This window comes from Eptatretus burgeri, chromosome 18 (assembly GCF_056783735.1).
Source record: "Eptatretus burgeri isolate ZD-2024b chromosome 18, Ebu_testis_v1, whole genome shotgun sequence".
NCBI classification, from domain to species: Eukaryota; Metazoa; Chordata; class Myxini; order Myxiniformes; family Myxinidae; genus Eptatretus; species Eptatretus burgeri.
The window spans coordinates 36,678,191-36,692,230 of record NC_140978.1 but is presented as its reverse complement, the minus strand read 5'-3'; the positions used below and the strand labels follow the sequence as shown (position 1 = coordinate 36,692,230).

Genomic DNA, 14,040 nt, shown 5'->3' with positions numbered 1-14,040 from the left:
TGACGCTCACGGACTATGCAGGTAACAAATCTCATCCGAGTCTCTCTCAGCAACCGCTCGTTGGACACAAAATCCGACCAGCGATAGCCAAGGATTCTCCGAAGAGACCTGGTACCAAAGGAATTAAGTCTCCGTCTCAGATCCTTGGTCAGAGTCCAAGTCTCGCACCCATAGAGCAAGACTGGAAGTACCAAGGACCTGAAGACTCGGACTTTCATCCTCCCGCACAGGTACCGGCAGTGCCACACCCCATTATCCAGTGAATCCATGACTCCCCAGGCCCGACACAGACGTCTATTGACCTCTGACTCACAGCCAGTAGAAACATGAATATCACTGCCAAGGTAAGTGAATCTCTCCACGACCTCAACATGCTCACCACGAACAGGCACAGGCAGGAAAGCAGCATCCAAGACGTCATTGAAAGCCTGGATCTTAGTTTTGACCCAAGAAACCCGTAATCCCAACGGCTCCGACTCCTAATTCAGCACCTCGAGGGCCCCCAAAAGGATATCCAAAGTCTCCGCAAAGATGACTGCATCATCTGTGAAATCAAGGTCAGAGATCTTGACATTCCCAAACGATGCACCGCAGCTTGATCTCTCCAACATCCTCCTGAGAATCCAGTCCATGCAAGTGCTGAAAAGTGTGGGGGCAAGTACACATCCCTGACAAACTCCAGTAACAACTGGAAATAAGTCAGAGATGGTACCACCACATCTCACAGCACTCTCAGTACCAGAGTAGAGTTCAGACATCAGATCGATCAGTTTTGGTGGCACCCCACGAAGACCTAGAATCCTCCAGAGGGCATCCCGATTCACTGAATCGAACGCTTTACAGAGATCAACATGGGCTGCAAGTAGCCCCTGAGGAAACTCTCGTCTGTGTTCGGTGAGGACCCGAAGAGCAAGGATACAGTCAATCGTTGACCTCTTTGGTGTAAAGCCTGACTGCTCTGGACGCTGCTGCTCAAGCAGATGGTGGCGAACCCTATCAAGAATTATCCAAACAAAGACCTTGCCCGGCACTGAGAGCAGCGTCACCCCTCTGTTGTTGTTGCAGTCTTGGCGATCACCCTTCCCTTTCCAGAGAGGGACAACAAGGCTCCTCTTCCAGCCAGTTGGGATGATGCCTGTGTTCCAGGTAGAGCACAGAACTGCATGCAACGACACGAGTGCAGCATTTCCACCAGCCTTGAGAAGTTCAGCATGGATGCCACAGAACCCTTGAGCTTTACCCCATTTCAACCGGTTCACCGCAGCCTGTTTTTCCACAAGCGTAGGTGGACCACAGTTTATTGGAGGGTCAGCAACACGGATTGTAACACACCTGCTGTCCAACTCGACAGCTGGTGGATCAGCCTGGTACAACCGCTCAAAGTAACCGGCCCAGCAGGCATTCACTTCAGAAAATGGTGAGCGCATGCAAATGAACCTCGCTGTGTTTCTTCGCGTTCCAGGCATCGTTACATTTCTGAATGCGTGCTTGCATGGTTTGTGTTTCAGATAAAGTAAAGCAAAGGGATGAAATAAAGGAAGGAATAGAGGATTGAAGACCTAACTCAAAGCCCTGCACAACATCTCTTTCCCATTTTCTCACTAGACATATGGAAATGGCTAACTAAACAAATACTAATGAAATAACTGTCTTAGAATCGCTATATATTGCGTACCATTGCCATAGTACCATTGCCAAGCCTCCCCCCCCAATCCCCACAGAAGCGACGTCCCCAGCCATCAGTATGGATGTCATGTGGTGTCGCCGCCTTTCTTTGTCAAAACATTTTATCAAGATGTAATTTTTCATTTCATCAATTTTTGAGATATGGACGTACCACATTGTTTTGATTCTTCTCAAACTACTTTCAGCACTACATTTCCTTCTGGGAGTCGTGCAGAGGTTTTCTCAAGAGCTCAAAGGCCTTTTAAAAGGTCTTCTGAACTCAAAACTTGGTCTGAAGTGTGGCGAGACTGATCAAAATGAGAAAAGCCAACATGATGCTCATCGAGGATGTTTCACACATGTGATTTCGTATTGACTTATTTTTATGATGAAGCAAAACCTTGTTTATATACAAAGGCTCATTACCTCCGCCACCGAAGGTGGAAGGAGGTTATGTTTACACCCCTATCTGTCTGTTTGTCTGTTTGCTTGTGTGTGGGATATCTCAAAAAGTTATGGACGGATTTGGATGAACTTGGTGGGCAAGTTGGATGTATGACAAGGAAGAATTGATATGATTTTGGTGAAGATCTGAAACCAGATAACAGAATTTTTTTTAAGTGACTCGTCACCATTGAGTGATGTAGCCAAAAACGAGAAATGGCACGATATATCAAAAAAGTTATTGGGCCCGATAGGTTCTATTGGATCAGGCATTGCATGGCAGATGTACTGTAGGTGCTCGACCGAGTGCCCTTCTAGTTCTGATTAATTATGTTTTTACAATAAGGTGCCCAAATATGGTGTGCAGATCTCTGTGTGGAAATATTAGGGTCTTTTTTCCAGGATCAGATCTAATATTTGTTTTCCCTTGCTGGTTCCAGCTCCTACAGGAAGCCAGGCAGCGTGGTGAGGCCAATCTCATGGCCCACAGGGAGCAGTTCAAGCTGGAGCTGGGGAAGCTTTTCCGCCGTTCCAAAGCATTCTCACAATATTATGAGACTGACTTGATGCAAGAAGTAGGTCTGGCATAACTTAAACTGGGATAATGGGTTGGTTCATAACAATTGATCAATCAATAAATATATATTTTAAACTGTGTAGTGCTTTTCATTTCAAACAAAATGTTGAAGCCCTTTAAATAGGCGAAGAATAATTTTTTTCCAATAATTCGTAGAGAATTAAGAATGGCACTAACAAGGGTAAAGATGAAGAAATAGTGTTGCGAATCTGGAAGCCATGAGCACACAACATTCAGGTCCTATAGCTCAGTTATTTCGATAAGTGAATGTGGATAGATAGCTCCCTTTCCCAAGTCGAATGGGTGAATAAATGTACTTGCGCTGTGAGTTACTTTGATAGTCAGGGTTTTCTTTCATTTTTACACCCTTCATAACTACGACAACGCCAGCATCACCTTCACCTCGCTCTGGCCGACGCCATTGCCTACGTGCATGTCAGCACGTACGTGGGCGGAGCCCACACAGAATACAGTAGCTCTGGCTGTTTGGTGGGTGGAGCCCACGCAGAATAATGTTCCTCTGCCTGTTTGGTGGGCGGAGTTCACGGAGGAGTCTCGTGGCGGTGGGGAAGGCGGTCCGCATGACGTCACCACGCCCCTGGGCCAATCGACGGACTTGCTGCTCGTTTTGGCCAGTGACAGGGCGACGAGCGATTGTGCATGCCAAAACCGTCCAGTGAGGGAGAGAGCGGAGGGAGGAGGCCCTCCCCCCATCCGGAGACAGGGTGAATAAGGGTGTGGCGCGTTCAGACAGCAAGAGCTTGAAGAGGAGAGCTTGAGAGATCCTGGAAAGAAGAGCTCGAGATTCAGAGATCCTGCCACCAACAGAACTGCAAGGGGTGCGCGCCGTCTCTCGCAAGGATACAGAGGAGAGGTTTGGGTTGCCAGGACCAGCGAAGCTGAGGAGGCTGATCGCGGCTCGCCAGTGTGTGGATCCGGCTCGCCTCTCGCTGTTGCCCGGTTCGAATCAGCTCGAAGACCACACGAGGTGGACAGGTCCGAGTGCAGGCTCTGGTCTTCAGCTCGCCTTTCCATCCGAGCTGGCGGCCTCAATAAAGGCTGTGGCCACCGTTTCTTTTGGGTGGGTGAGCGTGTGTGTGTTTGTGGTGCCAGTCTAGTAAGTAGTAATTGTATAAGTGCTCTTGGCTGTACATACGTGTTTCTCTATTATTCGGATAACTCTGCTTCTTGCGTGCCCCCCTGCCCCATTATAAATAAACTCGTGTTTAATGTATCGGTTCGTTTTTGTGTTTCTTTTATTGGTTTAACACGGTGCATGTTGGAGAATTAGCCAGGCTGTTGCCGCTGTAAAGGGACATTTGGACCAACGGAAGCTCGGTGACCGTCCGCTCGGGTCGCACACGGTTTGAGCACGCTAGCGGCTCGTTCCGTACAAGCGCCATCGAGGGTGACTTACCTCGGTAGTTTGGACGACGTGGGTATTTTGGTAAATTGAAATTGGCATTTGACCCTACCCCACTTGGTCGACCTATTGGCGAACTTCGGTCCGATAAGGGACCCTTCAGCTCCGGAGTTATCCGGGGTGACAACCTATATATTCCGGGTGTTCGGTGGAGCCGACTCTACTGCTCCATCTCGCGGTCGTGCTCGCAGCCAACACCCGGCCCTGCAACAATAGCAATCTCAAACAGACTTTAAAATATAAAAAAACTGACTAGTGAAGCAGTGTGATTTAAAAGGCATAACGTTCCAGTCATGGAGCATAACAGAAGCAAGCTCAATCACAAAGTTTTCATCTTGATGCGGGGAACAACCAGGGTATTCTCAATACTGGACCATAGCTTTATTGCATCGGTTTAAGGTATAATAAGGTCAGATTATATCGACAATAACCAATTTATGCACTTGTATAGCTTTATAGATTATTAACAAAATTTTAACATCTACGTTCATGTTCTGAAAGCCAATTAATTATCTTGAGAATTGGAATAATCTGATCAAACTTCTGAGCCTGAACCACAAGCCTGGCGGCTCTATTCTGCCCAAGTTGCAAGGGCCTAAAAGGGGTAGCAGGCAAGCAGCTGCCAGCATCGAATTGTAAGAACCCAAATATGATGTTATGAGAGCGTGAACCAAAGTTTCAGTTGTCTTCTGATTTATACATGAGCCAGTTTGGGCTGCACTGTCCTTATGGAAGAAAATAGATTTGCAGATTATATTGATGTGTGTATTAAAGGAAAGAGTTGGGTCCATGGTGACACTTAAGTTACAGACCAAAGTAGCAATGAATAGGTGATTATCCACAAGTTTCACTACCTGAGGTTTAATCTTTCGAAGGACTGATTCAGTGCCAAGGATCAGCATGTTAGACTTGGCAGCATTGAGATTAAGAAAGTACATGGACATCCATTTTTGAATTTTGGCAATGCTTGAATTCAGTGTTGTACACAGAAGACAGTGTATTGTTGTATGTACCATTTCTAAGATAAGATTTGAACCATTAAAGAGCAGGTCCAGTAATATGAAAACAAGAATGAAGATGATCTAGTAGGACAATATGATCCATCATATAAAAAGCAGTCAATAGGTCCAGGAATATTAATTTTTTAGCGAATCCATGTTCTGCATTTCATAATATATTATTTATTACCTTCAGGAGACCAATGTTGGTGGATGGAACTGGATCCAGGAAAGTTGTTTCATTTGAGTTACTGATAATTAAGTGGACTACATCTAATATATATATATATATATATATATATATATATATATATATATATATATATATATTAATATAGATATGAGAGTTTGTGTCTGTTTATATATGCTCCAAAAACTAAACCAGAGTTGGTGTAAAAGCCACCCAATGCTCACCTGTTTATACATTTATCGTTTTTAAAAGACTCATCTAATAATTAATATTTTTTTTATAAAGCATTGCAGTGAAGTCTGATCCAAATAATTTTAAAGCAATATATGTATTTGTATATTGTAATCAGTAACAAGAGCGCAAGTGAGCACAATATATGCCCAAACAAGAAGGTATATACAGAATTGTGCTGCTACGTGGAAAACAGCATCCTGGTTGCCATGGCAACCACTTTAGATGACGAATGTTTGTCACGACACACCGTCTCCACAGTCTGTACCTATGTACCAAATATGAAACGTGAAAGTTGAAAATTTGGGAGTTAGAGTGCGGACAGGAACGGATGGAAAACAGCATTCTGGTTGCCATGGCAACAACTTTAGATGACTAACGTATGTCGCGACATACCATCTCCACAGTCTGTACCTATATACCAGATATGAAACGTGAAAGTTGAAAACTTTGGGAATTAGAGGGCGGACAGGAACGGATGGAAAACAGCATCCTGGTTGCCATGGCAACCACTTTAGATGACGAACGTATGTCACAACACACCGTCTCCACAGTCTATGCCTATGTACCAAATATGAAACGTGAAAGTTGAAAATTTGGGAGTTAGAGTGCGGACAGGAATGGATGGGAAACAGCATTCTGGTTGCCATGGCAACCACTTTAGATGACAAATGTATGTCGCAACACACCGTCTCCACAGTCTGTACCTACGTACCAAATATGAAACGTGAAAGTTGAAAACTTTGGAGTTAGAGTGCGGACAGGAACGGATGGAAAACAGCATCCTGGTTGCCATGGCAACCACTTTAGATGACTAACGTATGTCGTGACATACCATCTCCACAGTCTGTACCTCTATACCAGATATGAAACGTGAAAGTTGAAAACTTTGGGAGTGAGAGGCCGGACAGGAACGGATGGAAAACAGCATTCTGGTTGCCATGGCAACCACTTTAAATGACAAATTTATGTCGCGACACACCATCTCCACAGTCTGTACCTACGTACCAAATATGAAACGTGAAAGTTGAAAACTTTGGAGTTAGAGTGCGGACAGGAACGGATGGACGGACAGACAGACAGATAGACGGACGGACGGACGGACGGAGGACACATAATACGCCCCGACATATATATATATATATATATATATATATATATATATATATATATATATATATATATATATATATATATATATATATATATATATATATATATATATATATATATATATATATATATATATATATATATATATATATATATATATATATATGTATATGTATATAAATATATCAGGCGTATAAAAAATAGTGTGGAAGATAAAAACATTAGAAAGGAAAAAATAACTTGCACCAAAAATTTTAACATTTTCACGCTGATGCTGACGCTCACGCTCACGCCGGGGGTATCGCTATAGCTCTCTGTTCTTCGAACAGGTGAGCTAAAAAAAACTGCTCAACCAAATCCATCCAATTTTTGCTTGTTGCTCAAGGGCACTCCAAGTATGTTTTTGGTCTGGGTAGTATATCAGGGGAAGAGGGTTCAAGGTGGGGGGAAGAGTGGAAGACCCCAATTTTCTCCACGTAAATGTGTATCGTATAGTACCACCAGTGTTGGTGGTAAACTATTACAAATATTACAAATTACAATTACAAATCATCAATCAATTACACGGTAGTATGTATTACAAATCATCATCATCTTCTTCGAGAAAGAAGGTTGAAACAACTTGATAATATGCATTGCAGTGATGTTGAAATCTGAGCAAGAGAATAATTTTAAATTTTCAAATTATTGCATTTCACTCATTTTAAATGGAAGTTCAAACCAAAGCATCCAACACTGAGCTTTGCAGCGAAGAGGAAGTTGATCTTTGCACATGCTATATATAAACAGCAAGGATGGTTGATGAAAGTGATGTTAGCTGACTTCCAAGCAGATGGAAGATGACCTAATATGATAGCGTGAATAGAGTGGAAGGTTTGTGGAGTACAACATGTTGTATTTTCATTAAATCTATCAGCAGAGCAACAGGTACAGTACTTTTGCTCGTCTGATATAATAGCTTAAAAGTTAACCCAACAGGAAGTTCCGAGTGAAGAGGGGAGAGATATTGGAATAAAAGCATTTGAAAGTGAACAACGAATATGTGAAATATTATCTTGAATCCATGAAAGATTATCGAATTGCACTCACCAGTGCAGGCGACGAGTTAAACATTTACACTTTAGCAGAGTCTGTTACAAGGTATCTGGGACTGACCATCAATCTAACACAAATGACCGACTGGAAACTGAGCATGGTAGAGAATAGAGTTCTAAGTTTGAAACTGTGCAGATGTTTCTTCAAGATAAGACCACCTCTGTTTAATCAATGTATTTGCTTTGTCATTGCCAGTATGTTACGGATATCAAGATGATTCAGAAGAGGCTCCAGGAGGCACAGGAAACCATTTCTCTAATACACCGTGAGGAAGCCATCTATAGATGGGACAAGACCCAGTACCCTGAAGTGGAGGCAATAAAAGTCACCATTGAACCTTACTACAAACTGTTTAGTTTGGTGCTACGATGGCAGAAGGCAGAAAAGAGGTAATTTATTGAACATAATTAAATGTCATGACAGCTGATTAGACGAAATTATTCACTTCAGACCACCAAGGCAATGATTGTCATTTTAACTTAATGTGAGCAGACATAATCCAACATGAGCATGTCTATTGGAGTTGTGTACAACTTTTGTTCTGGGAAAGACAGACTGCATATATAAGGGAAAAACTTTGATACTGCATAATGCAAAACAAAATTTCAGTGTATTTCAAAATATTTTTTATCCTTGGTTTGCAAAGAGTGCCCATCAGCTATCTGAGTTGACACAGGAGCGGTGTGATGACACAGGTGGTTGGATGGGTCCTTCCTCGAACTAAACGGGGAATCAATGGTGCTTGAGATTGACGAGTTCAACCGAGAGATATTCAAACACCTGAAGTCCTTTCAGCAGCTGCAGAAGAAGGCAGAACAAGAAAAGCTTAAAGCAAGTCCAAAAACACTTCAGGGTGAGCACGAAGGTGTTGAGGAATCAGAGGATGGAGATGGGACTTTTCCGGCAGTGGATATTTGCCAGGAGGTCATAGAACAGATCAACGATTTTAAGGTACTTACTTCGGAATTTATTTTTTAATATTGCCTCGAAAGATTGAAATTATTCACATTGCATTTCACAAAGTCGTGTCGATTCAAATGTGATTTTCATTATTTCGTGTTTTTTTTTTGTTTTGCCTTTGTAAATGCCAGGTGAATATTCCCTTGGTGTCCATTCTGTGCAATTTGGGGGTCCGTGCACGCCATTGGAAGCAGATGTCGGATATTGTAGACTATGACCTGACCCCAAACTCAGGCACGACCTTAAGAAAGATGCTGAAAGAAAAACTCAGCCCTTACCTCCAACAGTTTGACGTCATCAGTGTTGCTGCCACAAAGGTCAGGGCTTTTTGTATTCTATGGTAAACTACAGTATGTATGAGCGGTGTTCAAATAGTTCTCTGAACAGTAATTTAAGACGCAAGAACTGCACCTGTAATTAGTAAGAAGGTATAGATTTTTTTTATTCATATACATACACACCTCATTATCCTTTTTAAAAAAAATCAGGGGACTGTCTTGGACTAAAGTGAGTAAATCCCTCATTTTTAGAACGTCAAGTACACTGTCAAAGTTAAAACCCACCAACCGCTGTTTCCCCCTTACCAACCCCCTTAGGCTCTGCACGCGCGAATCTCCTGAACAGTGAAAGATAGGGGGAAACATCTGAAACAAAAAATATCGGGACGGGCCCCGGGAACGTTATAGGCTAGGTGGCGAGGCCCCACGGCTGGGGGTGGGGGGGGTGTTTCCCCCTCACCAACCCTCTTAGGCTCTGCACATGCTAATCTCCTGAACAGTGAAAGACAGGAGGAAACCTGAAACAAAAAATGTAGGGACGGGCCCCGGGAAGGTTATAGGCTAGGTGGTGAGTGCCCTCGGCCGGGAGGGGGGGGTGTTTCACCCTCACTAACCCCCTAAGGCTTTGACTGCCGTGGCCCAATAGGGAACTAATACTGCGCTCATGTCAGACCTATGTACAGAAGATTAAATTCATTCAAAAAGAACCTCTCCTGAACAAAAAGAACTGATAAATTTATCTATTTAACTATGCCGAATTTATATGGAAACGTGGTGTAAAATTTGCACATTTTCAGTGAGCCACCCACCATCTGACGCACCGCATGACAAAGCGGGGCCAATGCAGGCAAGTGGCCCCTGAAGATTGTTTAAGTTGATCGATATACAGTGTTCAATGATAGTGCAAATATTGTAGAGCGTTCACCAAGTGGTTCAAGCACTCAAGGAAGCACTCCAATGAAATGGTTGATAAGGAACGGCTGACTTGGCATGTAATTAGTGATCGCCGATCCTTCATATTAACCACCTCCCGGAGATGCCCAAAATTTGAAACGATGTCCGAAATGGACAAATGAACACTCTTTTGCAATGCATCCAGTGATTCTTTTGTATGATGAACAGGCATTCGATAATATGAGTGAGAAAAAATGAAACAAAAACTTCATTGTTATGAAATCGTGGTGGCTTGTTCCAATTCAAGGCATTGTTGAGCAGACCAACAAAATGGCGAATTAAGACCTCATCGACAGGAAGCGAGGTGTGCGAGGATCCACATGATAAATGATATAATTAAATAAGGCCTTTAATTACCTTCAAAAGGGGTGTTTTCATTAACCCAAACACCCAATTTTCACTCAGGCACTCCCTTAGAATTCCCTGAGTATGCATGCAAAGTTTCAGGCTAATAGGTTTCATGGTTTTGGAGTTATGAAGGACACACACTGACACATTCTGACATTTATTAGCATACCAGCAAATACTGTTATGACTCTTCACTCGGCCGAGTAATGACAGAGTCGAATGAGGGTTTTCGAATGATACGATTTATTTCAGAAGATGGCACTACGCATGCGGAATGCAGCCCAAAGGCCCTTCAGTCAGGTGCCCCCGGACCACATTGAGATTCTTACTTCAAAACAGTTGTATATATAATCACACAAAAGCAGAAATGGGTGTGGACTACAAGTGTGTGCTTAAGGGATAAAGAAATAAAGAAATAAATGCGGCAGTGGGCTTCTTTCCCCCCTCCCTAGGGGCCCTCAGGGAAGTTGGATCAGTCAATCCTCAGATTCGCAACCCAACAGTTCATCTTGCAAACTAATAACTTTCTAAGACTCCTACACCCCTACACTGGCACCTGCTGATAGCAAAGGCGAAACTCTGGTGATGACTAAGAACAGGAATGTGTGGGATATCAGCATACACAGTTTTCCCAAGGACATGCTGTTGTGCAGCTGCAGAGCCATAAAGGGTTATCAAAGACATAGTGAAAACAGCATGATACATTTAAAGCAACATTTTAAAGCAAGGTTTGAATAATACACAATTACAAGCAAGGTTAGAATCCCGACAGCTGATTAACACACAGCTAATGGTCCAAAATATGACCACCTAGCATATCATCATAACAGTTTCCCTCCTTGGTCATATTTTGACCATACCCAGCCACACCTGATACTCACCAACCGAGTGGACCCCTATTTGGTTCCTGTAGCAGCTACCCCTAGGCCCCCGTGCCTGCCAAACGGGATTTGCAAATGCCGTGGATAGCCATCAACATTCCCCAAATGAGAAGTCCCCAACTGCCGGTGGTTCAGGTTAGCTTCTGTTGCCTTTTATCTTGCCCACTGCCACAAGTCTCCCATTAAGTTGTCATATACAAATTTGATGTTAGTTAAGTCCACACAATATTAAAGGCACTACAAGTCTATACAATATTAACAGCAACATTATTATTTAGGCAATTATACTCAACACTAATTACAACAATAATATTTACAATATGCAAATGTAATAATGGGTGAGCAGCACTGTGAGCGCTCAAGGCATGGTGTAAGCTCCTTTCTCAACTTGCGCTAGAAGACAAAAGAGTCTCATGAGATGCATATTTACATATAAGGGTCATACAAGTATTTTCCATACATTCCTTCACTATCTGGTATTGTCCATTTTCCACGATTATGCATATGCTAGTCAAAACACTGCCACATCTATCATAAACCTCCATCAGCATTTTACTTGTAGATTTCCTTTCTTTCTTGTTACAACTTCCTGTATCTTCGTGTGTAGTGAGATGTATGAGTCCATGTTTGGCTTACCTTTTCACTTGAAAGTTCGTTGAGTAATCAGTAATACCTGGAAGAGTCTTCCCCAGGGCGCCCTCCGCCAGAACACCTTGTTGGCTCCTCAGCTGGTGGGGGTCGGGTCTGGTTGTGGCCCCATACAGAGGTCCTCGGGGTCTTCCTCCATGAGTTCGCTGTTAATTATTATGATGGCCTGGGTGAGGGTGAGGCTTCACAGCATTTCTTTAGACAAATGGAAATGAGACGTTTGATCAGAAATACTCCAAAAATGATTCCCATGATGATTAGGATTGCTGCCCCTACCAGGCACAGTAACCAGTCTCCCCAGTCATGAAATATAGATCTCCACCCTGCGTAACCCTCCTTGCGTTCCACTCGATCGCTAGTGAGAGCTTCAAGCCTTATAGGTGAAAACACCTATAAGTGAAATGTGTTCTTCTCCGGGAGGTTACTGTATTTTCACAAGATTTCACAACTATACTCCAAAAGGGTTCTTTCGGGGCCCATGGAACTTGGGTAATTAGAGATGCGTGTTGACCCCATATGAATCCTATTTGTGCAAAGTGCCCCCACTGGGTTTTGTCTTGCGTTTTGTTCTGCCAAGCCACTTCTGTCTTTTCTGCATTTTCTGACGTCCCCCTTTGCCACGGAGGTGTATACGGTTTCTTTGGCTTGAGTGTGTTGCCTAGTGATAGGTCCCCCCACAAAGGAGTAGTGTCAGTACCAGGAGTTGCATATTGTGTCGTCAAAGGTTCTGTCACTGTCTCCGTTACTACAAGGTTTACAGCATGCCACTGCACTGAACACTGCAGTCAACTGCAACATAATGACAAGTATTTGTGTAAAAGATTATTTTTAAATGATACCTCCGTACGAGGCTCCCACCATGACTAGAGCTTGCAGGACTGGAAGTTGCTCTGGGTGTGTGGTGAGTGGATGTGAAGGCCAGAGACCTTACTGTACACTACTGTGGATTTTGATCAGGCAAGCATACCTTCCATCCATCTCCTTGTCTGACGGCCTGTAAAGTGTTCTGGTGTTCGTTGCCCCATCTTGTGGTTCTGGGGCGCATCTCAATCTGTTCACCATTCTTCCTAACTCCCCTGCACTATGTCCGTTACTAACTGCCATCGAGATGTACGGTGTTAGTCCTTCTCTGTGCTTCATTAGTTCGCGCTCTCTGGCGGCTTGTTTCACCTCCACCGCCGCTCCTTCCTTCCCGATCCATCGGTTGGTTTTCATCAGAGTGCGTTTGACGGTGTAATCTCGATGTGCTTTGGCCACGTATTCATAATCCTGCCCTGTTTCATCGTAGTCAACAGTGAGTGCAGTGCAAAGCCAATTCCATTCCTTCCAGATCGATGTCGTTGCTAAGCAACCATTCCTCTACATCCCTTTAATTCCGCTTATGCTTCCCAAATCCAATGAATTTATCCTGACAGATAGAGGCTCATATAAAGACAACAGACATGCTTTTCTGTCCGCTTCCAGACAAACATCTCGACCCTGACAGGCAGAGAATCGAAACGCTCCCTCGTCAAGGCCCACGATGGCTGCGTGTTCAAACAGCACGAGCTCCGCCCGTAATTTTTCCCAAAAACACCGCTATCCTCATAAGTGCGTAGCCTACCAAACGTCCTTGTTCTTGGATGTCTGACATGTAAACTAGGACAAATGTGTCCAAGAGCCACGTCCTCAAGGTTTTGTCTTCACCAGAATAATAATAAGAACAACGCGGAACTCTTAGAGCCGGCGTTTACTACGCGAGACGCGGCTAAAAGATAAACCCACTTTAAATAAAATCCGTTCCTTGTTCAAAGCATTTAAATCCTCCTTTCCATCTGTTGTAGTAATCAACAATAAAACTTTTCGATCGGCTTTATTCTCACAAAACCCATACGCATATCTGCAACAACATAAATATACATAGGGTAAGAATAACAAAATACAATAACTTGTACACATAATACTGAAGGCAAACTCCATACTCTAATCCCAATTACATTCCTCAGAGTACACCATTCCTAATACAGTATACTACATACCATTACTGTTCCAGCACGACCCTCCACGGAGCACGCGGCATACGAGTCATCACCAGCCACCGACCCCCATACACAGTGCTGCCACATCCGCCCAATCTCCGTTGCCGCTAATCACAGTACGGCACTTCATTACCACAACACCATCCATCCTAAATCCCTCGGTCCTGCGCCTCTTCCGCGTCTCTTTTTTTTTTTTTCTCTTTTCCTCTTCCGGTCA

The 14,040-nt window shown here is 43.4% G+C and overlaps 1 protein-coding gene across 4 annotated transcripts in view; it reads left to right on the top strand.

Moving 5' to 3' along the window:
• Positions 1-14,040, top strand: part of DNAH12 (dynein axonemal heavy chain 12) — a 323,986-nt gene that overhangs the window by 74,185 nt on the left and 235,761 nt on the right. For all 4 annotated transcript variants that reach the window (XM_085863781.1, XM_085863779.1, XM_085863780.1 and 1 more), the window contains exons 14-17: positions 2,550-2,684; positions 7,932-8,125; positions 8,432-8,687; positions 8,828-9,013. In XM_085863781.1, the coding sequence (XP_085719907.1) occupies positions 2,550-2,684; positions 7,932-8,125; positions 8,432-8,687; positions 8,828-9,013 (771 nt within the window). The remainder of the gene's footprint in view (positions 1-2,549; positions 2,685-7,931; positions 8,126-8,431; positions 8,688-8,827; positions 9,014-14,040) is intronic.